Here is a 26,126-nt window from a genome sequence, read left to right as displayed (position 1 = left end):
CTCCGTGATGGGGCTGCAGCGTGTGCAGGTGTGGCCGTGTCTGAGGAGAGCAGGCCGAGACCCCTGGAGACGCGGGTGCCCCTTCTCCCTGGGACACGTGGGATGGGGAGTCACTGCCGAGGGTGAAGGGGGCGGGGGTGGGGAAGGGAACTTGAGAAGAGAGTGAAGATTTGAAACAGCCTCCGCGGGCAGTGGGCTGGTCAGCAGCTCCTGAGAACAGGGGCTGACGGTGGCTTGAGGGCTCAGGCTTTCCCGTACTCCAGACGTGCGCACCGAATGTTCTTTCTGGCGTCTGAAATATCTCTGTAGTCAACTCTTACGCTGTCTGGCCGGCTCTGAATTTTTCAAGCTAAATTGAAAAATAGATTGGTTCGTTTTGTTTTCAACACAGAAGGAACTAGGTAGAAAATGAAAGTTCCACCACAGCTGTACTCCCTCAGAGACTGCCTTGTTCACTGCTTGGTATATTTTTTGTGGGGGCCTCTCTCTTTTTTTCCTTGTTAATTGAAATAATTACATAAAGTGTGAGTGTGTTCTTTTCTTAAAAACAGTAACTGTTGTACTTCTTTCCCTGTTAGTGCATAGCAAAAGATATTTAAATATAGGGATGTAGCTAAATTTATGAACTGTCCCATTTCTTGCTATTATAAGCAATTCCAGAATCAGATGTATTGGCTAAATCTTGGCACACATCTGTGATAACTTTGTTGAGATAAACTTAGCAGTGGAATTACTGACTTAAAGAGAATGTGAAATTCTAGTTTTTTTGTGTTTTTTTTTTAAATTTTATTTACTAGTTTGGTTTTTTTTTAATAGCGGTACTGGGGATTGAACCCAGAACCTAGTGCTTGCTACGCACGCACTCTACCACTTGAGCTGTACCCTCCCCCCTTTAGGTTTTTTGATAGCAGAGTTTAATTGCCCTGTAGAAAGATGGTACCAGTTTATCACCTTTATTCTTCTCCAGAATCTTCCCTGACACATGTTATGATTTTTTTTAAAAATTTGCTAATTTGAGGGTCAAAAATGACATCTCATTATTCTAAACTGCATTATGTGATGTGAAATATTTGAAGAGTGAAGATACTTATTTCTCTTCTTAGTCAGCCACCAGGTGTCATACTTGATCACAGTGTGGCTCCGTCTTCATAGACCTTTGCTGCCTTGATCATCTTCCTGTTGACTTAGTAAGAAACCATGTTAGACACCTTAATGTTGGCCTTTGGAAAGCACATAGCACTTATCTCACGGATGCAGGCTACACCCTTAGTTTGCTTAATGGCTACATGGAGCCGGGCAGATTGGCCTTTCCCGTGAGAACTGGTGGACAGGATAAACCCTCTCTGCCATGCAGCGATTTAATTATTACTGAATCGATCAGTCCTCAGGATAAGCAGCATTTCTTTTTAGCTTCATGTAACTCTCCAAAGTTGCCTTGTAGTTTTAACAGGATCTCAAGCAGGAACAGCCTCATTCAGAATGATTTGTTTCTTTTCCTGCCTCTTCCTGCCAGTCTCCTTTCTGAGTCTGAGCCAGTATTTCCCTGGCTTTGTTAATAAAGGCTTTTTGTGCAATGTGCTGCTTAGGTTGGCTCCTGATGTTTAAAAGTAGGTTTTGGTATTCCCAAGTTACTCACAGAATTTGCTGTGGATTTATAACCAAAGCGTTTGATCCAGGATCATCAAAATTAAAACTGTGAACAGTGTTGTGAAGACATTGTCAGCTTCTTTCCATCACTTGTCAGGGAGTACCCACACCAGCAAGGACTGAGTGTAGCTCTTGCTTTCTGCTGTGCTAGTGGGATTCAGAAATACGGGTCTGCTGTTTATTCAAGAATAAATAGACCACAGAATATGATTCAGCCCTGAAAAGGAATGAAGTACCGATACGTACTGCAGCATGGATGAGTCTTAAAAGCTTTATGCTAGGTGAAAGCAGTTGAGACACAAAAGGTCACATATTACATGGTTATATTTGTATGAAATGTCCGATATAGGGACATCTCTGAAGATGGAAAGTACGTTACTGGTTGCTATGGACTGCAGGGAGAGGGAATGGGGTCAACAGGTATAGGGTTTCTTCTGTGAATGATGGAAATGTTCTGGAATTAGAGTAGTGACAGTAGCACAACATTGTGAATGTACTAAAAACCACTGAATTGTACACTTGATAATGGTTAAAATGATAACTTTTATATTATGTTAATTTTATCTCAACTTAAGGAAAAAAAAAAAAAGAACAGAGCTTGATCAGGCACTTTCCTGGCTGTTGGAAGTGGTCTCCATGATCTCTCCCCACCGCGGCCAAGTTACCTATCTGATTCCTTCTTTTGCCTCTTGACTCTTAAATGCTCTGTTTCTACAGCAGTAGTTGCTGACCAAAGCGGAGTTCTGTCCTCCTGTTCCTCACTCTGTTCATCCTGATCGTCTGCTTCCTGGATTCTCTGGGATACTGTTTCTGGGTTAATTTATGACCTATGCATCTTCAGTCCCCATATAGCTGAAGTCAAGGACCTGGTACTCTTTTTCTCTTGGACCTAGTGCCTCTGAGCAGCCGGCCCACGCTGGTGTAGACCCAGTTTATGCCTTTTTGGTCCTCTGGTGGGGCCAGGAGAGAGGGTGATGGAGTATGAGCTTTGTCAACTTCTCTGGCTAGCTTCCTATATTTTATAATAATTAATGGGACAACGACAGATCTTTTTTCCTCAAGGAATTGGTCAGGCAGCTTCTACACATTCTGAACCAGGAAACAAATAGACTGATAATGCATCAAGGAATTGATTGTCTTCAGGAAGTATGGGGAAATTTTCAGCAAAGAAACAAGAACTGTGAGATAAAGTGGCAAACTGGTATTATATAGGTGGATTTTAGACGATTTTATTCAAGAACAGCACATTTTTAAGTAGAGAGTAGGATAAATTCCCCTACTAATTATTCCTGTAACCTTGGGACTTGAGAGGCTATGGAGCAGGGGCACATGCCTCTGTGGGGCTGCTCCCATGATGAGCTACTTTAGGTCTAGACTCTAGGCACTTGGCAGAACAGCATCTCGTGTTGGCCGGAGATCCACATCCAGACCCTGCCGACCCCTGCATTTCCAGACAAAGCTGGAACATGGCTCCTGACAGTGAGAGCCAGCAGGAATGCACTCAAGGACCAACACTGAAAAACACTGACACAGTCCAGAGTGGTGGAGAGAGAAGTGTAGTCAAACAAAGTGAAGCACAGATGCTCTTTGTTCTGGTAGTTCTCAGCAAAGTTGTCTTTTCAGAGGAAATCTGAATTCAGAAAAAGTTCAAACCACTGTCTTATGCGCAGTGATGTTCTATGCAGCATTTTGTGTAATTTTGGAAAATTATAAATGACCCAGGTGATCCCAGCTGGAAAATCTTAAATAAAATGAATGGTTAAATAAGTAAATTCCAATTGGTGCATTATTTTTGACCCTATTAGATTATTTTTAATTAAAAAAAAATCCTCTACTAAAGTAGAGAAAGAGGAATACTAAGAAAATGAAATGTAAAAACATTTTAACGTGACAAAGTGTGAAAGTCTCAAATGAAAAGCCAGTGTCTTTTTTTTAAATGGTGAAATACTAAAGCATTTTATTAGGATCAGGAACAGAATAAATAAGGATGACTGCTCTGTTACCACTATTTATCATTGTTCTAGGCATACTATAATACAAACAAACCAAATTAAGAAATAAACATGTGAAAATTAGAATGAAGGTGGCCAAATTGCAGTTTTTGTTCATGGCATACGATTGTTTCTGCTTGAGGAGTTGACTGAAAGTTGTGCAAGATAAGGAAGATTATGTACAAAAATCAGTTGGCAGACGACCCACTTACAAATTATAATGGAGAAAAGCCTTTTACAGAGAAAAAGGAAAAAAAAGAACTTACCTAGAAACAAAGGGTTTGTTAAAAGTGTAAGATCTCTCTGTGGAAAACTCTGAAATGCTATTGATAGATGTAAAAGGACTTGAATAAATGAATGCTGTAATCTGTTCTTAGATAAATGTAAGTGTCTTTTAATGCATAAATGTATAAATTTATGCTGATACTAATGAAAATACGAATAGGATTTTTTTTACACTAATCAAGCTGGTTATAATGTGGAAAAGTTAAGATACAAAACTAGTTATAAACATTTTGAAAAAAGTGACTAATAAAGGAATTAGCTTCTATATATATATATTTCATTTTAAAATATTTTTATTACAACATTCCCATGGTGATTTTTGCTATGGATTAAGTTGTATGTTTATACCATTAAAACATTTTACCACACTCCCCACCCTAACATATTTCTGGATTTGTAGTAGTCTTTAACTTACCACCTGTTTTTATTTTTTTTAATTTTTAAGTTTTTAGCTGATTTACAGTGTTTTAATTCATTTATATAACTTTTTCATATTCTTTTCCATGATAGGTTATTGTAAGATATTGAATATAGTTCCCTATGTAGGACCTTGTTGTTTATCTATTTTACATGTATTAGTTTGTATCTGCTGATCCCAAATTCCCCATTTATCCTTCCCTCCCATCCCCTTTGGTAACCATAAGTTTGTTTTCTATGTCTGTGAGTCTATTTCTGTTTTGTAAATAAGTTCATATGTCTCACTTTTTTAGATTTCACATATAAGTGATATGGTATGATATTTGTCTTTCTCTTTTTGGCTTACTTCAATGTAGTACGACAATCTCCAGGTCCACCCATGTTGCTGCAAATGGCATTATTTCATTCTTTCCTATGACTGAGTAATAATTCCATTTTTTATATATATCACATCTTCTATCCAATATCTGTCGATGGACATTTAGGTTGCTTCCATGTCTCGGCTTTTGTAGGATGCTTCTATGAACATTGGGGTGATGTATCTTTTTGAATTAGAGTTTTCGTCTTTTCCAGATACATGCCCAGGAGTGGGATTGCTGGATCCTACTATATCTCTGTTTTTAGTTTGCTTAAGGAACCTTCATACTGTTCTCCATAGTGGCTACACCAAACTACATTCCCACCAACAGTGTAGGAGGGTTTCTTTTTCTCTACACCCTCTCCAGCACTTATTATTTGTGGAGTTTTGATGATGGTCATTCTCACCAGTGTGAGATAGTGGTATCTCACTGTAGTTTTGATTTGCATTGATTTGCATGAGCAGAGTTGAGCCTCTTTTCATGTGCCTGTTGGTCATCTGGGTGTCTTCTTTGGAGAAATGTTTGTATAGGTCTTCTGCCCATTTTTTGTTGGGATTGTTTGTTTTTTTGATATGTAGCTGTATGAGCTGTTTGTGTATTTTGGAAATTAAGCCCTTATCAGTCACAAATATTTTTTTTCCATTCCTTAGGTTTTCTTTTCATTGTTTATGGTTTCCTTTCCTGTGCAAAAGCTTTTCAGTTTAATTAGGTCCCATTTGTTTATTTTTGTTTTTGTTTCTATTACTCTAGGAGACAGATTCCCCAAAATATTGCTGGGATTTATGTCAAAGAGTGTTCTGCCTCTGTTTTCCTCTAGGAGTCTTATAATATCCGTTCTTACATTTGGGTCTTTAATCCATTTTGAGTTGGGTTTTTTGTATAGGTAGTAGAGAGTGTTCTGGTTTCATTTTTTACACGTAGCTGTGCAGCCTCGGTGTATTTTAAAGCATGTTACAGTGATACAGCAGTTACAACAGTATGATAGTGGCACGTAAATGGGTAGAATTAGGGTGGTTACAGACCCAGATACACCCACAGACTTAGTGGGTGTTCAAAGTAGCATTTAAAAACAGCAGAGAAAAAATGTTTTGGGTCAGTGAATTTGTAGAGATAACTGAGTAGCTATCTGGAAAAAAGAACTTAAATTGACTCCTTACCTCGTTTTTTGTACGCCCTCACTGAGTGAGTAGGTGGCAGGGCTTTGCCAAATGCTAACAGAGCCAATCAGAAGGCAGCATTGGCCACAGTGTCACTACATAGATAGATAGACAGAAACAGAGACAGAGAGATAGTAGACAGATATAATAAGAATACTTATTTTTTTTGTAGCCAGGTCCTTGATGTAGTATTTATGCTCCACAATCTGCTTTTTGAAAAAAAGACAAAAAGCGAAAAGATACGCATGATGCTGTTCATTTAAAATGCAGAACCAAAGCCCCTGAGCGGCAGCTGACATGGTTACTGGTTTGTGTGAAGAACTTTCTCCTTTTTTCCTTAACCTCCTCGTTGCTTAGGACAAAGAGACTCCATGATTTAAAGCAGAGGATGAGAGCCTGGCCTCCCCCGTCTCCTTTCTGAAAAAGCCACCTTTGCATCAGTAGTGGACTGGGGAGAGTAAGCAGAAACCCCCATCAGAGCCTCTCAAACTCCAGTGCCCAGAGTTCTTTTCTTTTTTTGCCACAACCAGAGTAAACTTGTAAAAGAGCCATAGTGAAGAGCAGCGTATTAGTGAGTGCGCGGGGGCCAGCGCTGCTGTAACGGAAACGCGATGAAAAGTGCGTCGCTGCGTGAGCCGACGGGCGACAGAGGGGTCTGTTCCCTTTTTACTCTAAACAACAACTGTACGAGTACTCCACTTATTTGCGGTATACGTTTTAAAAAATAATCTCTGACTAGGGATACCCTTTCTAAGGATGACTTAAATCCCAGAGCTATTAAAGAAAAGAATTGACCTGAAATTTTACTCTGCAGTTCTTTTTGTAGAAGAATGGCAACTGATGCAGGAGGAATGGTGGGTGTAGGAAAAACACTCTTTGGCAGTCAGCACAGTAATATTTGCTTCAGCCAGCAGTTGTCCGTGGGTACCTAAACTGTTGGGTGAAAGACTGTGAGGGAACAGGATAGTCATAGAATTTAAAAAACATCACCCCACAGCAGGGGAGGATACAGCTCAGTGGTAGCGTGTGTGCCTAGCATGCGTGAGGCCCTGGGTTCAGTCCCCAGTACCTCCATTAAGAAACAAACAAATAAATAAGCCTGATTACCTCCCCCCAACAAAAGAAAATCACCACACAGGTCACCAGTTAAAAACAAAGGGAAAGGAGAGAGAGGTACCCTCACAGTGGAAGAACCTAGCAAATACCATCCTAACCCAGGGACTAAATTTATCACCATCAGTGATTGACAGACTGAACCCTTGCCTTTTTCTGGGATACACTGAAAAGGCCACAACATCATGTGCTGTTCCCCCCAAAATGTCTACCTGAGTCTAATTGTGAGGAAACAAGTGATTGTCCTCGTCCTTGATTAGGTCCTGAATTTAAGGAGCTTAAAAAAAAAAAACTCAATGATATTACTGGAGAATTGGGTGAGTTTATGTGCAGACTGCACATCAGTAGCATTGAGTTCCTGTGAGGCTTCCTGAGGGGGGCCACGGTGGTTAGTAACATGGGAGACTGCTGTTCTTAGGAGACACGCTTCAGTCATTCAGTTTAAGGTGAGGTGTCCCCATGTCTGCAGCTCACTCTCACGAGGTTCAGAAAAATGTGTAGATCATATGTGTGTGTGTGTGTGTAATGTGTGGGCATTTATATACCTAGGGAGAGATCTATGGTGTAAATCTGGGAAGATGTTAACAATTGGTAAATCTAGGTTAAGGTACAAGGCTGTTTGCTATAGTGTTGCCAGTTTTCTTCACCTTTGAATTCTTTTTAACATAAAGTTGGGAAATTTTCTAAAGTGTAAAATATTATAAATAAAGTAAGCTCAAAATGGGAAATAATATTTGCAAATTATGTGGTATAGTGTAGATTTCCTTAATACATGAAAACAGGAATATTCACAATCCAATGGAAAAATAGGTAACAGGACGATTGGGCTCTTCACAGTCAAGATAAAGAAATGTTTAACTTGACTCACAGTAAGAAGCATGCAAATAAAATCAAAATACAGGTTTTAAATTATAAGACTGGCAGAGCTCAAAAAGGCTTACAGTATGCTGTGTGAGGAGACACAGGGGTGAGGCAGGTGGTAGTCACTTCCGTACTAAGAGTGTGAGTGTGAATTGTATAACCTTTTTGGAGGGTAGTAAGGGTTAAAATTTTTAATCCATGCCTTCTGGTTCCAGGGGTTTATCCCAAACGTTCACCTATGTGGGTGCACAGAGAAGTCTGTGTGAGGATATTTGTTATAGGATTGTTGTAATAGCAAAAGACTGGGAGCAGTTTAAATGTTCATCAAAGGGGACTAGTCAGATAAAGGATTTGGTATCCCGGCAGTGCGGTAGCCACCCTGCGCAGCTGTACAAAGAGTGGGGCAGCTTCAGAAGTACTGCCTGGGGGGGCGGAGGGTACAGCTCAGTGGTAGAGTGTGTGCTTGGCACGCGTGAGGTCCTGGGTTCAGTCCCCAGTCCTTCTGTTAAGGCAAGGGAGGTGGCTTACTGTACGGATAAGGCACATCTCTGATACGCATTTTTCGGTGAAGAAAGCAAGATGCTGAACAATTTATAATGCAACAGAAATTTTTAGAAGGGTGGATCTGGGTGTTGGTTACATGATCATGTTCATTTTGTGAAAACCCATCAAACAGAACACTTAAGATATGTGTACTTTTCTGTGTATATAACATATATATTAAGAGCTTAGAAAGAAATTCCAAAAAGGGAGCAGACCATAGGTACGCTCAGGTATACAGAAAGCGTTTCTAGGAGGATGTACAAGAAGCTGTTAATGTTGGCTCCCAGTCGGAAAGGGTGTTGAGGGATAGAGACAGAACAGAGGCTTCTAGGTACTGTATTTCTTTTCCTACGTGTATTACTATTAAATAAGGAATTTTTCATGAAGAACTTACAATACTATTTAAATGATAGCAGCAAGGTACAGAATGTGGTAGGGTTCTGACTACATATGTGTATGTGTTTATGTATGAGTAATATATATGTAGTTGGATGAAGACTATATACATATATCTTTATCTGACGTTTGTTTAAGAAAGAAAGAAATGGGAGGAAATTGAAAGTTAAGATATTACCAGATTTTTTCAAGTGATAAATCTGAATTTTTTTACTTTTCCTCTGTACTTTTCTGCATTTTTCCAGGTTTTCTGTAGTAAGATTATAGTATTTTTCTGATGGACAAAAATTATAATACGATTCTTTTTTAATACTTGATCTTTGTACCTGTAGGGATTGCTTTTAGCCCCTTTCTCACTCCTCTCCCCTCAAACAAAGTAGAAAATTCCACAGGTGTTACTGTTCTGTTATCAGTATGTATGAAACATGAGGCTCTAAGAATATAAAGATGGGCCGGTTAGTTACTTCATTCCAGGAGGAACAGGTGCCATCATGCTGGAGGGGCATTCCAGAGGGAAATGTCGCGTAGGCTCACCCCTCAGGCAACAGTGCCCTTCTTTTTCCGTTGTCGCAGTGTGTAGTCTTGTTTCAAGCAGCTGTTTTTCTGTAGTAAGTGTCCTAGACCATTTCAGCTGGGCGATATTTCACAACCCTCTTTCTGCTCCTTTTTTATTTTCCATATTTTAGAATAACTGCACAAAGACTCGCCCACTTGAACAAGTGCTTGATGAACTTTAAGCTGGGGAATTTCAGCTATCAGAAAAACCCTCTGAAGTTGGGAGAGCTTCAGGGGAATCACTTCACTGTTGTTCTCAGGTAAAGAGCTGCGGGTGGGGATGCAGAGCACAGAGGGGCTTGCGGGCACCTCCAGCTGTTTGGGACAGTTGTCACTCCCAGTGAGCTGGCCCTGACCATCATGGCAGCGGTGGGGAGGTGGAGTGGGGCGGCCCTGCAGGGCTGGGAGAGCAAATACAGCTGTGGTGTTTGTACCAACGCACCCACTGCTCTAAAAACTCAGCTCCACCTTTGGAAAGAAGCCTTCTCCTTGAAATACTGTGTTAAAAGACAATCTGTGGTTTCACTTATATGCGGTACCTAGAATTGGCAAATTCATAGACACAGAAAGTAGAATAGAGGTTGCCTGGGTGTAAAGGGGCCAGGGCAGGGGGTGGAAATGGAGAGTTAGAGTTTGTGTAATAGGTGCAGAGTTTCAGTTTGGGGAGATGAAAAATTTCAGGAAGTTGGTAGTGGCAAGGGTTGCACAACACTGTGAATGTACTTAATGCCACTATATTGCATACTTAGAAATGGCTAAGATGGTCAATTTAATGTATGTGTTTCACCACAATGTTTAAAAAAGACAAAAGTCCTCAGGAGGTAGAGAAAAAGCTGCAGGGGTCACGGCAAAGGCATGGAAGCCAAGCCTTGTCACTTAGGTTACGTTTTTGCCTATAAATCTTCTTCTCTGGGTAATTTGGGCCCCTGCAGAAACATAACAGGAACTGATGACCAAGTACAGCAAGCCATGAACTCTCTCAAGGAGATTGGATTTATTAACTATTATGGAATGCAAAGGTTTGGAACTACCGCTGTCCCCACGTATCAAGTTGGAAGGTTTGTATTTAATTTCTTAACTTTTGTCTAAAAGAGCTCTCTCATTTAAAAAAAAAAAAAAAGGAGCAGGGTTTTTTGTTGGTGGTGTTTTTAATTATTTCTAGATTTCCTCATGTAAATCTGGGCCAAATGAACCACTGTGTCTCATCCTTTTGGGTGACCAGCTGATCCACAGCCTCCTCCTAAGTTTTGTTCTGTGTCAAGATAATACATGCACTGGGTGAAAAAAATAAATCAGAGCTCAAAAGGATGTAACCTGGAAAGTAAGTTTCTCTCTCTCCTCTGACAGCCCATCCAGGGATTCTGTTTCATTTTCTTTTTTACAGAGGAATCTTGGCTCAGTAAGTGACCTCACAGTAGCAGCTGGGTGTCTCAGACCCAGAGTGGCCTGAAGGAGATGGTGGAGTTTATGGTCTCTGTTAACAAGCGCTTCCTGGTCCTTAACCTTGCACCTGCCCTTCCCCCTTCCTTTAAAGAAAGTGGTGTAGGATGTAATTAGCAAGTAAAATTTGTTTTATGAACTCTCTGATTAGCTTTTAGATAATAGGAAGTCCCTCTAGTGTAAGCGAGGGTGGAAATCCCACCAAAAAATACTTGTGTTTATACACCTGCTTATGCTGTCCTGCCCGGCAGGGACTGTGTTGCATAAATAGTTACTCATGTGGCAGTTAGAGTTGTGGAAGTTTGAGTTGGCAGTGATCTGAGAGATTATTTAGTTCATGTTCTTCCCAGTACTTGAAACCTTCAGTTTTAGCAAAGATGGATCTTGGTTAGGGAGGCTGCCTGCACTCAGCAGTTGGTCGGCTGTAAGTCCTGTGAATGGAGGGTTTTTCTTGACTTACAGTCCACAGTCTTAGCAGCTGACTCCATAAAGCTTCATTTGTTCGTGCATTTTTAAAATCACAAAATGAAAAATATTATGTACTATTTCTTCTACCTCTTTGAGGCAGTGTTTCAAAGGTTAAAAGCTCAAGTTTCAGAGCTTTGGAGTGAAGTCAGACTTTAGTTCTGAGCCCCTCAGATTCCTCACCTGTAAAATGAAGATGGTAATCCCAGCCTCACAGGGGTGGTGAAAATGAAGTAAAATAATGTTATGCAGCACCTGTTTCTATGCCTAGCATATGGGAAGTGTTCAGTAAATAGAAAGTAATATTTTAAAATTAAAACATCCTAATCAGAGAAAAAATTGTTGCCAAGAAGATAGCTATAGTAAATAATGATCACTATTATTAGATAATAAACGATATGTATTCAACTTGCTCATATTCAGAGGACATTGATAATGAAGATGCTGATTGTTTTATGGGAGAATAATTTGGCCTAACAGCAACCATAGGACCTTGTAAATTTTGCACTCCAAAGATAATGTAAAGTAGCTAAATGAGGATGAGATCAGATTTATTGAGGAGCAAAAATTGCATAACATACCCTAAGTATACAGTCTGTATAAAATGCGTTCAAAATTCCTAACCAACGATTTTTACAACATAAGAATGTTTCCTAGCTTTCAAATTAGCCCACTGTTACCATCTAAAGAAAAAAAATCTGTTTATAGTTTAAAGGTGGAAGAATGACTTGTATCCAAAATATTTAAGAACTCTTGCAACTCAAACAAAACAAACAAAACAAAAAACCCCAGAAAACTCAACCTAAAAATAGTCAAAGGATCTGAATAGACATTTCTCCAAAGAACATAGACTAAAGGCCAGTAAGCACACGAGAAGTTGCTTGACATCATTAGGGAATCACTAAATCATTAGAGAAAAGCAGTTCAAAACCTCAGTGAGATACCACTTCACACCCACTACGATGGCTAAAATCAGAAAGACAGACAATAAACAAGTGTTGGTGAGGGTGTGGAGAAAATGGGACCCCCATGTGCTGCTGGTAGAAATCTAAAATGGTACAGCCATTTTGGAAAACAGTCTGGCTGTTCCCCAAAAGGTTATAGTTACCATATGACCAACCCAATTATTGCATTCCTAGATGTATACTCAAGAGAATTGAAGACTTATGTCCGCACAAAAATTTACACTGATGTTTATAGTGGATAAAATTCTGTAAACAACCCTGGTGTCTGTTAGCTGATAAATGGATAAACAGAATGTAGTATATTCATATAATGGAATATTGTTTGACAATAAAAAGGGAATGAAGGATTGATACATGCTACAACATGAATGAACCTTGAAAACATGCTGAGTGGAAGAAGCTAGTCACAAATGGCAACATACTGTGTGATTCATTATATATGAAATGTCCAGAGTAGGCAAATATGGAGAACCAGAAAGCTGATGGGGCAGGGGTAATGGAGAGTAAGTAGCTGCTGATACTTAGCATAGGGTTTCCTCTTTGGGTGATAAAAATGTTCTAAAATTGATTGTGTAATGTCACACAATTCTGTGAGTATGCTGAGTCACTGATTTGTGCACTTAAAGGGTAAATTATGTGGTATGTGAATTATACCTCAGTGAAACTATTTTTAAAAAGATAGAATAAATCCTCGTATATATGTATATGTATGTAGTCAGATGATTTTTGACAAGTGACAAGATCAGTTCAAGGTGGAAAGGGCAACTTTTCAGCAAATAGTGGGGAAAGCTGGATATCCACATGCAAAAAAACCCAGTTGGATGCTTACTTTTACACCGTATAAAAAATAAACTCATGTGTCAAACACGTAAATGTAAGTGCTACAACTATAAAATTAGAAGAAAATATAGTGGGTAAACTTCATGACATTTGATTTGTCAATGATTTTTTTGGATATAACACTAAAAGCATAGGCAGCAGAAGGAAAAATTAGATAAGATGGTCTTAATAAAAATTTTAAAATATTTAATACCTAAAGGACACTATAAACAGAATGAAAACAGAGTGGGAGAAAATATCTGCAAATCATACATCTGATAAGGGATTAATATCCAAAATATATAAAGAGCTCTTAGAACTCAACAACAACAAAAAAAAACCCTAATTTTAAAATGGGCAAAGAACTTGACTGTTCTCCAAAGGAGATTCAGAGATGACTAATAAGCACATGGGAAGATGTTCAGCATCACTAATCATTAGAGAAATTGAAATCAAAACCACAATGAGATACTACTTTATACCCATTAGGATGGGTATTAATAACAAACAGAAAATAAGTGTTAGATGTGGAGATGTAGAGAAACTGGAACCTTTGTGCATTGCAAATGAGAATGTTAAATGGAACACCACTATGGAAAATGATACAGCAATTCTCCAAAAAATTAAACATAGAATTACCCTATGATCCAGCATTTCCATTTTTAGATATATGCCCAAAAGAAGTGAAAGCAAACACTCAACAGATACTTATACGCCTGTGTTTATAAGAGCAATATTGGCAAATGGTAGAAGCAACAAAGTGTTTAACAGATGAGTTGATAAACAAAATGTGCGTAGATGCAGTGGAGTATCATTCAGCCTTAAAAGGAGGGAAATTCTGACATATGCTACAACATGAATAAACCTTAAGACTTATGCTGAGTGAAATAAGCCAGTCACAAGGGGACAATTACTATGTAATTTCTCTTATCTGGTGTTGCTAAAGTAGTCAAATTCGTAGACAAAGTATAATGGTGCTTGCCAGGAGCTGAGGGGACGGGAAACTGGGAGTTACTGTTTAACGTGTACAGTTAGTTGCAGAAGATGAAAAAAATTCTGAAGACAGAATTTGGTCTTCTTATGGTCATACAGTGTGAATGTACTTAGTGCCACAGAGCTGTACACTTAAAACTAGCTAAAATGATCAATTTTATGTTATATATACTTTTCTACAATTAAAAAAGATAGAAGAAGGAAAGATAGCATAAGTAGAAAGCACTTTAATGTGTAGCGGGCCGGATACGACGGCCTGTTGTAAACCCAACATACCCGTCTTTAACATGGCAGTGTTTACTGAACCTCCACGTGTAGGGTAGTATCTTAAAGGTGTTAAGAAGTTCTCTAGTTAAGAAATTTTAACATATTAGACCAGATGTTGGCAAACTTTCTGTAAAGGGCCAGGTAGTAAATAAGTATTTAGGCTTTGTGGGCCACAGAGTGCAGCAGCTGTTCAGCACTGCTGGTGCAGTGTGAAAGCTGCCACAGATGGTATATAAATTAATACCAGCTGTTTTCCAGTAAAACTATTTACAGAATCAAGTGGCCAGCCAGATAACAAAGGTTTTTGGGCACAGAAGTCTTTTTCCATGGTATATGGCAGACCAGTGCCTTGTCCTGAATTAGTACTGTATTCTTTTTGGAAATGGGACTGAAGGCCTAGCCAGCTAAGTAATGGGTCACTCAGGAGTATATTTAAAGATTGATAGAGCACGGCTTGTTGCAGGACTTCAGTGGGGTATCTGTTAATGTCCTTCATTGCATTAGTGGATTAAAAATCTATATGATCACATCAATAGATAAACAGCATTTTATATAGTTTAATACGCAGAAATATCTCATGTAAATTAACTTAAATGCAAAAAATAAAATCCTTAATTAACTAGAAAACAGAAAAATTAGTGGAAGGGATTTCTATTTTGTTATGTGGGGAAGGCCTTTCTAAGCGCGATTCCAAGACCAGAAATCTTACCAGAAAAAAATGTTTGGATATGATACACAAAATATAACCTGTGTATGGGAAAAGATAGTATCATTAAAGGAAAAATTGCATACACCTACAGATCAAACAAGTCTCGAAAACTACACTCTGAAGTGTTAACAGTGTTTATTTCTTAGAGTTTAGATAACAAGTGACCTTTCTTAGTACTGTTTAATTTTTAAGAAGCATGTATGACTTATAATCAGCAAAAGTAAAGATACATAGAGGGAAAATATTTTGAGACATTTCCAGTAAGTTCTGGTACATGAAGACTTAAGTTTGATTTCTGCAGATAATACTATGTATAACAGCTTAAAGCATGACATGGTGGTATTTTTACTATTATAGTATTTTTAAACTGTGAAATGATGTTAAATGTTGTGAGTAAACTTTACATTCTGAATTTTCTTCTGTCTCTTAAGTTCATTTGACATTTACATTTGAAATCTATATTGTTATATTTGTTTTTCTGCTTCTAAGTTTAATAAAATATATAAAGTTAATATGATCTATTGACTTCATAGATTTGGGCAGATAAAATTCATCTCAATGCAAATTTAAGTAAAATAAATGTTGTTTAATTTTAGAGCTATACTACAAAATTCCTGGGCTGAAGTCATGGATTTAATATTGAAACCCCGTTCTGGAGGTGAGAAAAAAAAAATGTCTTAGGGGAAAAAAAAAAACGTATGAGTAGGTATTCATGGAATTGCTTTGAATAAAAGTATAGGTGCAAGTTGAGGTCATTATTTCAGAATTTTAAAAAATTGTTTTTAAAATAAAAGATATAGTTTATATCTATTTTTATGCAAATTTTATGTATTTATTTGAGATTTGTAATTCATATGTTATTTTCAGTTCTTTGGTTCATCTAATTTATTAATTCATAAATTATTACATTCATTTTCTTTTCTCCATGCACGCAAAATTGCTGAACGTATAGGAATCCAAACAGATTTCTCTGGTAGTTAAATAGAATATAAAAACTTGACAAAAACACATTGTGGATTTTCAGTTTGAAGAGTTCATTAAAAACTCTAAAGTCATACTGTATGAAAAGGATTTAAATACTACTTTACAGATTACCAAAATAAGTATGCCCACTTTGAGTAATTATTCATTTGCAAATTAAAAAGATAAAGTCTAATTTTATCAAAAGTAAGCCATCAAATTTGACAATATGGTAGAAAAGAGCAGGAAGGACTCCCAGTGTTTTGTCTGATACTGAGTCAGCTTGATAATGAACAAGTCAGTCACTGGCTTTAAGTCCTGGGGTGGCAGCATGTTGAAAGCCACCTAGTCCTGTAAGCTTTCTGCCTTTCCCATCTTTTCACTTCCTGATGGTTATTCCTGGGCCAGGTGAGCGGAAGCCCTTCAGGGTACCTTTATTTACAAATAGCACTTTCTAATTTTGTGTTCTCTGTGAAGTGTTTCAGGTTATAGAAGTCTGTCTCCCGGACACATTGTTTGATCACAGCTTTTTTTCTCCCTCCTCTCCCAGCTGAAAAGGGGTACTTGGTCAAATGCAGGGAGGAATGGGCGAAGACCAAAGACCCAGCCGCTGCCCTTCGAAAACTGCCTGTCAAAAGGTGTGTGGAAGGGCAGCTGCTCCGAGGACTTTCAAAGTACGGAATGAAGAACATAGTCTCTGCGTTCGGCATAGTGAGTGCGACTTGTGAAGCCAGGCATAACTCAGGGCGGCTTAAGGCTGTCAGACTTCACCTGTAAATGTTTTACTGAGCTTTGAAAGAGCAGAAGGTAACCAGGGATCCTTTGAGGGTCTCTGAGAGGTGTTCCCTGAGCGATCCTCGTGCAGATTGATGGTGGCGGGGGAGGGTGCTGGGAGCAGGCAGCGGAGGGCCTGAGAAAAGCATCGGTGCGGAAAATACCATCTCCCAGGAAGTTCAGTTTAAATTAGGTATCTTGGCACCTGAGAAACTCAGTCCCCATCATAGAGTTTGTTCATGGGTCCTTCCCCAGTGTCAGAGCTGTGACCTGCCGTAGTGAGGGTCGCACAATGAGTGGCCTCAGTGACTACAGTTTAGTGTGGTTTCTTCATGGTGACTCGAGAGTGGGTGCCATCCTGGTAAGTGTGGCCTGTGCTAGTGTTCGGGTTCCCTGATCCAGACAGACTGAAGTTCACCTCTTAAATGTAAGTCTTGCTTACTCTTCTCCAGATGTCCCCAAAAAAGCAGTATTCCCGCTGCATCAAAGTAGTTGTCAGTTCAGTTATTTAGGTTTTCCCCTTCCATAGGGTTATGCGGGAGAAAGCACTGTTGGCTTTCTGACTGATGTGTAAATTCCTTGAGTTTGCAGCCTGTGTCTTAGATTTGGGGTGGGAATTCCAAGCACCTGCTTTCCTCGCACACATGTCTGCACTACAGGCATGAAGCAGAGCTGCTGTAGCTGCTGCTGATTGTGAACACCCTTTAGTCTGAGGGCTTCCGTCTCTAAAACTGATGGTTATGTATCAGTCCCTGTTTCTCTAGGCTCTTAGAAAAATGGGAGATTTAAGTTAAGAGCTTCTTAAGGGGCACCGCTGATCAGTGGGATGTCTTGGAAAGGACAGTACTTTTAATATTCATTGTATTTTTTTTTCTCTTGCCTGTTTTCTTTTGTTGTTGTTCCCTCAGATACCAAGAAATAACCGTTTAATGTACATTCATAGCTATCAGAGCTATGTGTGGAACAACATGGTAAGCCAGAGGATAGAGGAGTACGGACTGAAGCCTGTCCCAGGGGACCTTGTTCTGAAAGGAGGTAAAAAGGCAGATACCATCCTTAGTCAGCCAAACTAGGATTCAGTTATTTGACACTGTGCTTAAAGTCTAGCCTGGCTACTAATTAAGATAAGAGAGCTGTCTGATAAGCTTGAAATGGAAGGACATTGTAAGCCCAGACTGACTAGTTTGGATCTGTTATCTTTCATGAAGAATATGCATCTGATTTGAAAATATGCTCCTGACTCTCTCTGGGCCTCAGGTTTCTCAACTAGAATAAGATTTGGACTAAACGTTGCCTGCAGTCGCTTTCTCCAAAGGCTAATCTTGGTCTCGCCAGTACTTCTCTATGCTTCTGGGCGTACTTTAGCCTCCCTGCTGTTTGTCAGCCAATTCTCAAGAGTTTCTTTAAGTCAACACAACGCTGGAGCTCACTTTATGTGCGGGTTGTGATGTAATAGACATTTAGTGCATACGCCATGCCTGAAATATTCATAAAATGTGCAAATCATCCCATCTGCTTTTGAGCCCTTACCGTGTGCCAGGCTTTGTGCTCAGTAAGCCCTTCACCTACATCTTCTAGTTTAAAGCTCACCGTATTCCTGTGAAGTGTTGTCTCTGTTCTTCAGATGAGGTTCAGTCACTTGCCCCATGGTTCCACAGCTGGTTAAAAAAAAGAAAAGACTGGGAGGAAGAGGGTATAGCTCAAGTGGTAGAGCACATGCTCAGCATGCACAAAGTCCTGGGTTCAATCCCCAGTACCTCCTCCAAAAATAAATAAATCTAATTACCTCCCCCTGCCAAAATTAAATAATACAATAATAAATAAATGAAATATTAAAAAAAAAAAAAGAAAAGGCTGGGAATCAGAATCCAACCTGTCTGTTTCCCAAGTCCATGTTGTTCTGGCTTACTGACTGCCCCGCTACTGTCTGCAGACACAGCCTGCTCATCTGCAGGTGTGCCCGGTAAATCCATTAAAGATTTCAATTTGTTTGTACAGAAATTTTAATTAATTTTTACCTGGTTTAATTTTTCTTCATCCAGTATTGATCACATCTGGTGTGTTTTAATGTCCCCTGTGCCACCACATTTCACCCTCTAAATGCAGACTGGTTTTTTTCATTGCTTACTCTTTTAGCAGAGTTGCATTCATTTGTGACAGCTTTCCAAGTAGTATTTTGTAGTGTTATTTGATGAGGAAAAGGGAGCTAAAAGCAAGGATTTCTTTAAAAAAAAAAAGAGGGTGCAGTTGAGAAACAGATTATTTTTAGTTTTCTACTTTTTCTAAATCCATAATATTTATTTCTTGGGTAGAACAGAAAAGACAGAAGACATAGATTCCAAATTAATTTCTTTATGCTTCATAGACCACTGAACCTGTACCAGCTTGCATTTCTGACTGCTTAGATGTGTGTAATTTTTAAGAGTGGGCTCGTGAAACTGTTACCTATTTTCTTAATTTTTCTTAATGTATTCTTGGTGAATTCCAGCCACAGCCACCTATATTGAGGAAGAAGATGTTAATAATTACTCCATCCATGATGTGGTAATGCCCTTGCCTGGTTTTGATGTTATCTACCCCAAGCATAAAAGTAAGTTCCCTATGTGGGGAAAATAAGTAACAGAGAGTGTAACATAATTAAGCCACTGGCAGCCAAGAGCAGAGAGAGGGGGAAAAAAAATCAATATTTTAAGTCTAATTTTAGAACCTTGATTTCCATCAGACTTGAAAAAAAGTTTCTATTTCAAACATACATAAGCCATGTTTACTTATAAAAGTCTCCCTGAAATAGATGTGTTCAGATGGAAGACTTAAAATTAAGAAACCTGATGGTGGAGATGGTGGTGAAAGCATTGATATTATTATTGTTGCTGTTATTATTGGCACTGTTACTTAAATTTCTGAAATTCACTAATTCTTTTTTTTTTCTAATTGAATTATAGTCAGTTTACCATGTGTCAATTTCTGGTGTACAGCACAATGCTTCCGTCATATATGAATATACATATATTCATTTAATAATTCTTACTAAGGATGGAAGGGTTTGGAAAGAGTCATTGAGAAAGCAGATGGATAATACTACTCTAACATTGCCTTTTTGAACCTTTTTTTTTTTTAATCATGTAAGTAATATCTGCTCATTGTGTTTTAAGAGTCAGTGGGCTCAGAAGTTTATAAAGTGAAAACTCAGAATTCCCTATTCTAACTTCCCATTCCCCAGAGGCTGTTAAAAATTGCTTCTGTACCTTCATGGATGCCACTTTGTGGGGAGAATTGCAGCCTTTATTGTTCAAGGATTCAGAAATTGGGAGGAAGAAAGGCAGCTCTGAGCATGAGACTGACTTGGTGGAACTGACCCTGGAGGTTTACTCCTCGCCAGGGCTGGTCTGTAGGAGGTGTTTTTTTGTTAAAACATCTTTATTCTCAAGAGGGCAGAAACTTATCAGCATTTTATTCCTTGAAATTATAGAATGATTAGGATTAACATCTTTCTTTGATAAGGCAAATACTTACAACAAAAGAGTTGAGTAGTAAATCGCTGCTTACTAATTTAATCTTAAATCGCTGTGTGAAGTTGATGTCACAGAGGGAAGAGGACTAGACAAGAGGAGGGAGAGTGAATCAGGGAGGTAGATGAGGGAAGGGGTGTGGCCTGCCTGTGCTGCGGAGACGGCGCAGCGAGGAACCCAGGAGATGGGTACCAGGAGTGAGAGAAGAATGCTCGGAGCCACACTGGCCCTCTTTCCAAGAAAGAAAAAGAGAACATTCTTTTTTTCTTTCTTGTACCTCTCAAGGTCAGAAACTTGGGCCAGTACCAATTAAGACATAAATTCACCACAGCCTTTGACAGCCGTTGGTGGAGACCTCGTGGCCAAGATGGGGGCTCACAGGCTGGATGGGTGATAATTCAGACACGTGGATTGGCAGCAGAGGCACACTTGGTGTCAGCGGTGCTCATTGAGGGATCCCTGTTGTCCTCAGTGTGGGTCGTGAGGGAGTCTTTCCTTGCCCCTGGTCTACCCAGCATTCTTTATGAATGAGTTGAGTAAAGAAATCTGTGTATCATATTTGCAAATAGTAAAACTCCAAAAAGTTAATATTAATTGTATGAAAAATAAGTATTTAAATTGAACTACTGAGGGCCTTTAATAGGGTTAAATGTAAATTCTCATGTTTATGCTCAAAGAACAAATGCGTAGATGGAAAAGGCCCAGTTTGGTAGTAGTCTACGTAAAACGTATCCGGTGTTAACTGTTAACGTAAGCCTGTTCCCCAAGACAGATGAGGGCTTGGTGGAGGGTAAAGAAATGTCAAAGGGGGAACAGTTGGGGGAACCATTGCTGGCCTAGAGAAGGTATGGCTTAAAGGCCCAATACTTACGAATGCATATGGAAGAGGGCAATTATTCTATGTTCCAAAGCAGTCAACAGAAGTCACAAGAAGACAGATTTCAGCTTGGCATAGGAAGAACCTTCTAATAATTGCACCCCTCACAAAGTAGTAACTCCCTGTAAATGGCAACGTGCAAGCAAAGGCTGGATGACTGTCTCTCTCTGGTGTTATAAAAAAAGATTCTACATCAGGTGCGAGGGTGAGCCAGATGGTGTTCCCAGGTCTCTTATTTTTATACATTTATTTATAACTACCTTCTCCCGGAAAGAGTGAGTCTCTGTATATGGTCTCTTCCAACTCTGAGCACATACAAGTTGCAGTTGAGTAACTTCTGATGAAGTGGCCTTTTGTAGCTGTCTTGGGGACTTTACACTCCAGGTACTGTGCCTGGCTGCAAAGATGACCCACAAGTTGGCCACACCTAACCTGGAAACAGCTAGTACTAAATTTTAATTCTAGAGAAGTCACTAAATTTTAATTCCGGAGAACAGGCTGGATCGTGAATTGAGGTGACTGATTTTGCGAAGGTGATATAACTGAATCTGTGTTACGCTCTTTGTGGTCTAGTTCAGGGTAGCTTGCTGACATGCTGCGTTCCAACCAACTTTTTGTGTTTTATATTAGTTAGTGAAGCCTACAGGGAAATGCTCACAGCAGACAACCTTGATATTGACAACATGAGACACAAAATTCGGGATTATTCCTTATCAGGAGCCTACCGGAAGATCATTATTCGTCCTCAGAATGTCAGCTGGTGAGTGACCGTCCGGAATGAAATAGAACTGAATTACTACATGAGGTTTCAAGCTTTTGCGTCACATGTGTGTTTCTCAGTGCTTAGAACCTGTCATAAAAGCATTAACTGTTGTTACTGATACTGTTCTCATACTGTTACTTCTTGGTATTTTTCAGATTATCAAGAGATAAATGAATTCAAATATATAGTGAAAGTGGCTAAGTTTACATCTTACTCACGTTAGTAAATTATTGAAGAAATGTGCAGAGAATGAACTTTCCCCCTATTTCTAAGAAGCAGAGATTTGCTAGCTACTTTATTCAGAATTAGCTGTGAGTTGCAAACACTGATCTAGTTGTTTTAATATCCTATTTCTAGAGAGAAAAAGATCCTTATATTCAGACATTTTAAACTACTTTAATACCTAGTATTATGTAAAGCTTTATTCGAGAATTTTAAAAATTAAAGCCTGGACTAGTTGCCCACTGTCCAGAAATTCTCTCTCTTCCTTCTCTCCATCTCTTCCTCTCCCTTCCCCTCTTCCCTCCTCTTTTCCGGATGGTGGGAGGACGTTGGCAGAGTTGTAATCGATCTGGTCCACTCCGGAGAGCAGGTCCTCACGAGTAAGATAAGTGTTGTTAGTGGTGTTAACCACACTGGAGAAAATATAAATGCTGTGATTGGTTGAATTGCATCTGTGCCAAGTGAAGTTTACAGCTTATCAACTATGTACAAAAGGAATTTCCATCCTGGGGAAACATTTTGTGTCTTTTACATTGGCTGGCGTCCTCTGTCCACTTGCTGTGTAGTATTTATATATAGAACTGGCCTTATTCTGTATTGACTACTCCCACCTAGAATTATTTACAGTTTAGACCTGTGTGTTTTCCTTGCTAAACAAATGGTGATACGCAACTTAGTACCTATTAGGGAAATTCTCATTCACACTTTTCTTTATATGTTTTGAAGGGAAGTTGTTGCATATGATGATCCTAAAATTCCACTCTTCAACACGGATGTGGACAACCTGGAAGGGAAACCACCACCGGTTTTTGCTTCTGGTGAGTTTACTCAGCCATCAGTTCTGCGTCCACTTTGAAATGTTTTCTCATACAAAGACATATTAAAGAAAAAATCTGATAATCATCCCCACCCCCACCCACTCCGTGATTTCTATCTTGTGTTTTGTCAGTGATTGACTATCCTCCCCACCCCGTAGAGAGTGAACGAAGGTAAGATTCCAGGAAGAGGGTCTAAAACATGAAGTTTGCATTCTCATCGTGAAATTCTGATTGCCATTCCTTTGTCTGTTTTCACCCTGTGCTGTAATTTTATTTTGTTTTTTAATTTTTCATGCGTTTCTCTCCTGTGCTCTTCTGTCACCTGCCCTTTTTATGAAGGTTCTGGGTAGAATTACCATAGAGGTTCAGCTGGATGGTACTCTCACAGATCTCTTGCTTCTGCGTCTCATTCTCTGAGGCCGCATAGGGAGCAGCCTGAGGAAAGGAGCACAGATCTTTCATTTGTAGAGAGATTATGTGACTCTCCGCAGTCTGTCTGCAGCTGCCGTACTTTTCTGATGGTTCTCTTTCTTGCCCGGCAGAAGGCAAATACAGAGCTCTGAAGATGGAGTTTTCTCTTCCTCCTTCTACTTACGCGACCATGGCCATTCGCGAAGTGCTAAAAATGGATACCAGCATCAAGAAGCAGACCCAGCTGAATACCACCTGGCTCCGCTGAGGCCTTTGTCCCCAGATTAGAAAATGCAGACACGTGTTTGCTGGCTTCCTGTTCATTTTCCTCTTAGTACAGACCCATCTGTGGATTTTGGATCTTTGTAGTGAAAGACTTCATATTTTTTCAAGTTTTTTTAGCTTAATTCGCAGTATTTGTATATGTATACAAATCTTGAGGATCCTGATTCTAGCTCAGAGAATATAAATTGGTTAGATATATTTCAGGTGCTTGAATCAGCTTTACTGGCTTTATAATAATTTTAAAGGACTTTGATTTAAAGTAGCAGTTTTCAGTTTTGCTACATCCTTGAAGGACAACAGAAAATTTTAATACATCCATGAATGGAGTACACCACAGTGCATTTTAAGAGAAAATGCAAAGAGTGATACCCCACCAACCTATGGATAGAAATACAGTAATCATGCTTACTTAGATGATGATAAAACATCTAAAGGTTTATGAACACAAAAGTGATTGTCATTATCCAGCTCATGTACCAGGTTCAGGTAAGCGTTTATAGGCTTTTCAGTTGCAACAGCTTTTGCATTTATTATTATCATTGCCTTGCAGGACAGTTGCATCAATAGGGCTCTTTTCTTGAGGTAAACTTGCAGCTATTTTGTTACTTAAGGTCTAATTTTTACTCTAGGTGCCTTTTATGTTCAGAACTCTTTCCCCTGGCCTGGTATTTGCCCAGCAGTAAATGATAGCAGATAAGAAAGCTTTTGAAACGTAAAGAAGGGCTCCTCCTATCAGCTGCAGTACCCTTTGTTACCCAGCGTAGGTATTGCCAGTTCTGGCCACGCATAAAACTTTTCTCTGGTGTAAGAGCATAAATCTGCCTTCCAAGGGTGTGTGACATAATTGTACCAAGTTTTATTTTCTACCATTTCTAGAACCAAATATAATAAATATTTTTTAAAACTCCGTTCTCCTGGTTATGTTAATAAAATCAAATATCTAAAACTGAATGCAAATGAGAATGTAGGCCACACTGAAGGCAAGGAACTAAGTGAACGAGGACTCCTCAGAGAAGGTGTACCATGACCAGATGTGAGATAATGTGACGGAGTGTCGAATGGTATGACTAATTGACCGTGTTAGACTGGATTCACGGTTTTTCTTACAGTCACCCCGCTCACGTGCCTTCCGGTGTGCTTTCTGGAGTGGAAACGGAAAGGATGGAGAAAAGCGGCCCCACCAGGAACATCACGCCGTGGGAGTGTGGATGACACGTACCCTGTATCTGGCAGTGGAAACAAGGTGGAAAACTGTTTTTTAGCCCTGGTATTTTACTGACGTCCATCACCTTGCAGAAGTTTTTTAAAAAAAAATGATTAGAACTACCATGGTAAATTACCCTTTTGGCTGGCTGGTTCCTAAAGAGTGTTTTGCCCCACAAGGGCCAAATGTATTAAATGTATATTGGTCTATTTGTACTTTTTAGTCCTAGCAAGTGACTCTTCATCAGACTGATTAGTGAGAAAGTACTTATTAAGGGAACCTAGCTGCATACTACTGCAAGTGCATTGAGTACTTCTGCATTTATAAATTTACATTACAAAAAAAAAAGTGAGGCTTAACTTATAAATGTTTTCCTCATTTGGGAAATGCTTGTGGCTCTTTGAGGTGAGCTAACTTTCCTGGCTGCATTAGCTGACTACCAGTTTGTGCATGTCTTCTTAAACCCCGGTGGGAAACAATGATTCAAGGCAGATTCTTAGAGCTGTTTTGAGACTTGGGGACATATCGTCCAACCTGGGGACTTGGTCAACTTTGAATAAATCATTGCTTTAGCCTAGCTGTCAGGACATTTGTTGTTAACAAAGCAGAGGGGGCAGATTTACAAAGCCTGACAGCAACCCCATCCTCAACATAGAAGTGTCTTTGTTTCCTGGGTTTTTACCTCAAAGAAATAGTAAAGGATGATTACTTTTTATTATATAATGTAAAACCAAGTGCTGTTTACTAGTAGAAAAGTAAGCTAAATAACCACTGTCTGACCATCAACTCTTTCTATTCATGGTTTCATGTAGCAGGTAATAACTAGACTGCCATTATACTAATAAAAAAAGACATCTGGTTGATTCCTGAATCTTCATGGTTGCATGTTGTGCATAATAACCAGATAACCATGATACTAATAAATTTTTCCCCCCTGGTTGATTCCTGAATCAACCAAAAAATTGCTAGCAGCTGTAATAGCACATGAGTCCTTAAAACTCCAGCAGCTGTTCCAGGCTGTACAGATAACCACAGACTGGTATGTATTTGCACTGAAATGCATTTCATGGCCAATTTTGCACTAAAAAGTAAGGGTGTGTGTACAATACAAAATAGAGAGTATATATAAATGTTATATTAACTTCTCACCTGTGATAATGTGTGTCCATGTGGTATTTGGAAACATAGAAACAGTCTAGGAGAGTGTGCTGTGTGGTTAGTGTACATGAAGAAGTGAAAACACAATGGAAGAACCACAAAGCTGTGGATGGCGGGGTTCTGCCCTTCATAAACTGAAGAGTGTGTTTGTCTGACAAAGGGT

General features: G+C 39.2%; 1 protein-coding gene across 3 annotated transcripts in view; it reads left to right on the top strand.

The window, feature by feature from the left end:
- Positions 1–24,509, top strand: part of PUS7 (pseudouridine synthase 7) — a 47,834-nt gene extending 23,325 nt beyond the window's left edge. For all 3 annotated transcript variants that reach the window (XM_031454706.2, XM_064487678.1, XM_064487679.1), the window contains 9 exons: positions 9,456–9,584; positions 10,257–10,382; positions 15,579–15,640; positions 16,493–16,653; positions 17,625–17,751; positions 19,205–19,306; positions 21,733–21,862; positions 22,814–22,905; positions 23,448–24,509. In XM_031454706.2, coding sequence (XP_031310566.1) covers positions 9,456–9,584; positions 10,257–10,382; positions 15,579–15,640; positions 16,493–16,653; positions 17,625–17,751; positions 19,205–19,306; positions 21,733–21,862; positions 22,814–22,905; positions 23,448–23,584 — 1,066 coding nt within the window. In that variant the 3' untranslated portion in view covers positions 23,585–24,509. The remainder of the gene's footprint in view (positions 1–9,455; positions 9,585–10,256; positions 10,383–15,578; positions 15,641–16,492; positions 16,654–17,624; positions 17,752–19,204; positions 19,307–21,732; positions 21,863–22,813; positions 22,906–23,447) is intronic.
- Positions 24,510–26,126: the final 1,617 nt, after the last annotated feature.

Source organism: Camelus dromedarius, chromosome 7 (assembly GCF_036321535.1).
Source record: "Camelus dromedarius isolate mCamDro1 chromosome 7, mCamDro1.pat, whole genome shotgun sequence".
Classification (NCBI taxonomy): domain Eukaryota; kingdom Metazoa; phylum Chordata; class Mammalia; order Artiodactyla; family Camelidae; genus Camelus; species Camelus dromedarius.
Note: the sequence above shows the minus strand (reverse complement) of the source record. Positions and strands in the feature narration are given on the sequence as shown.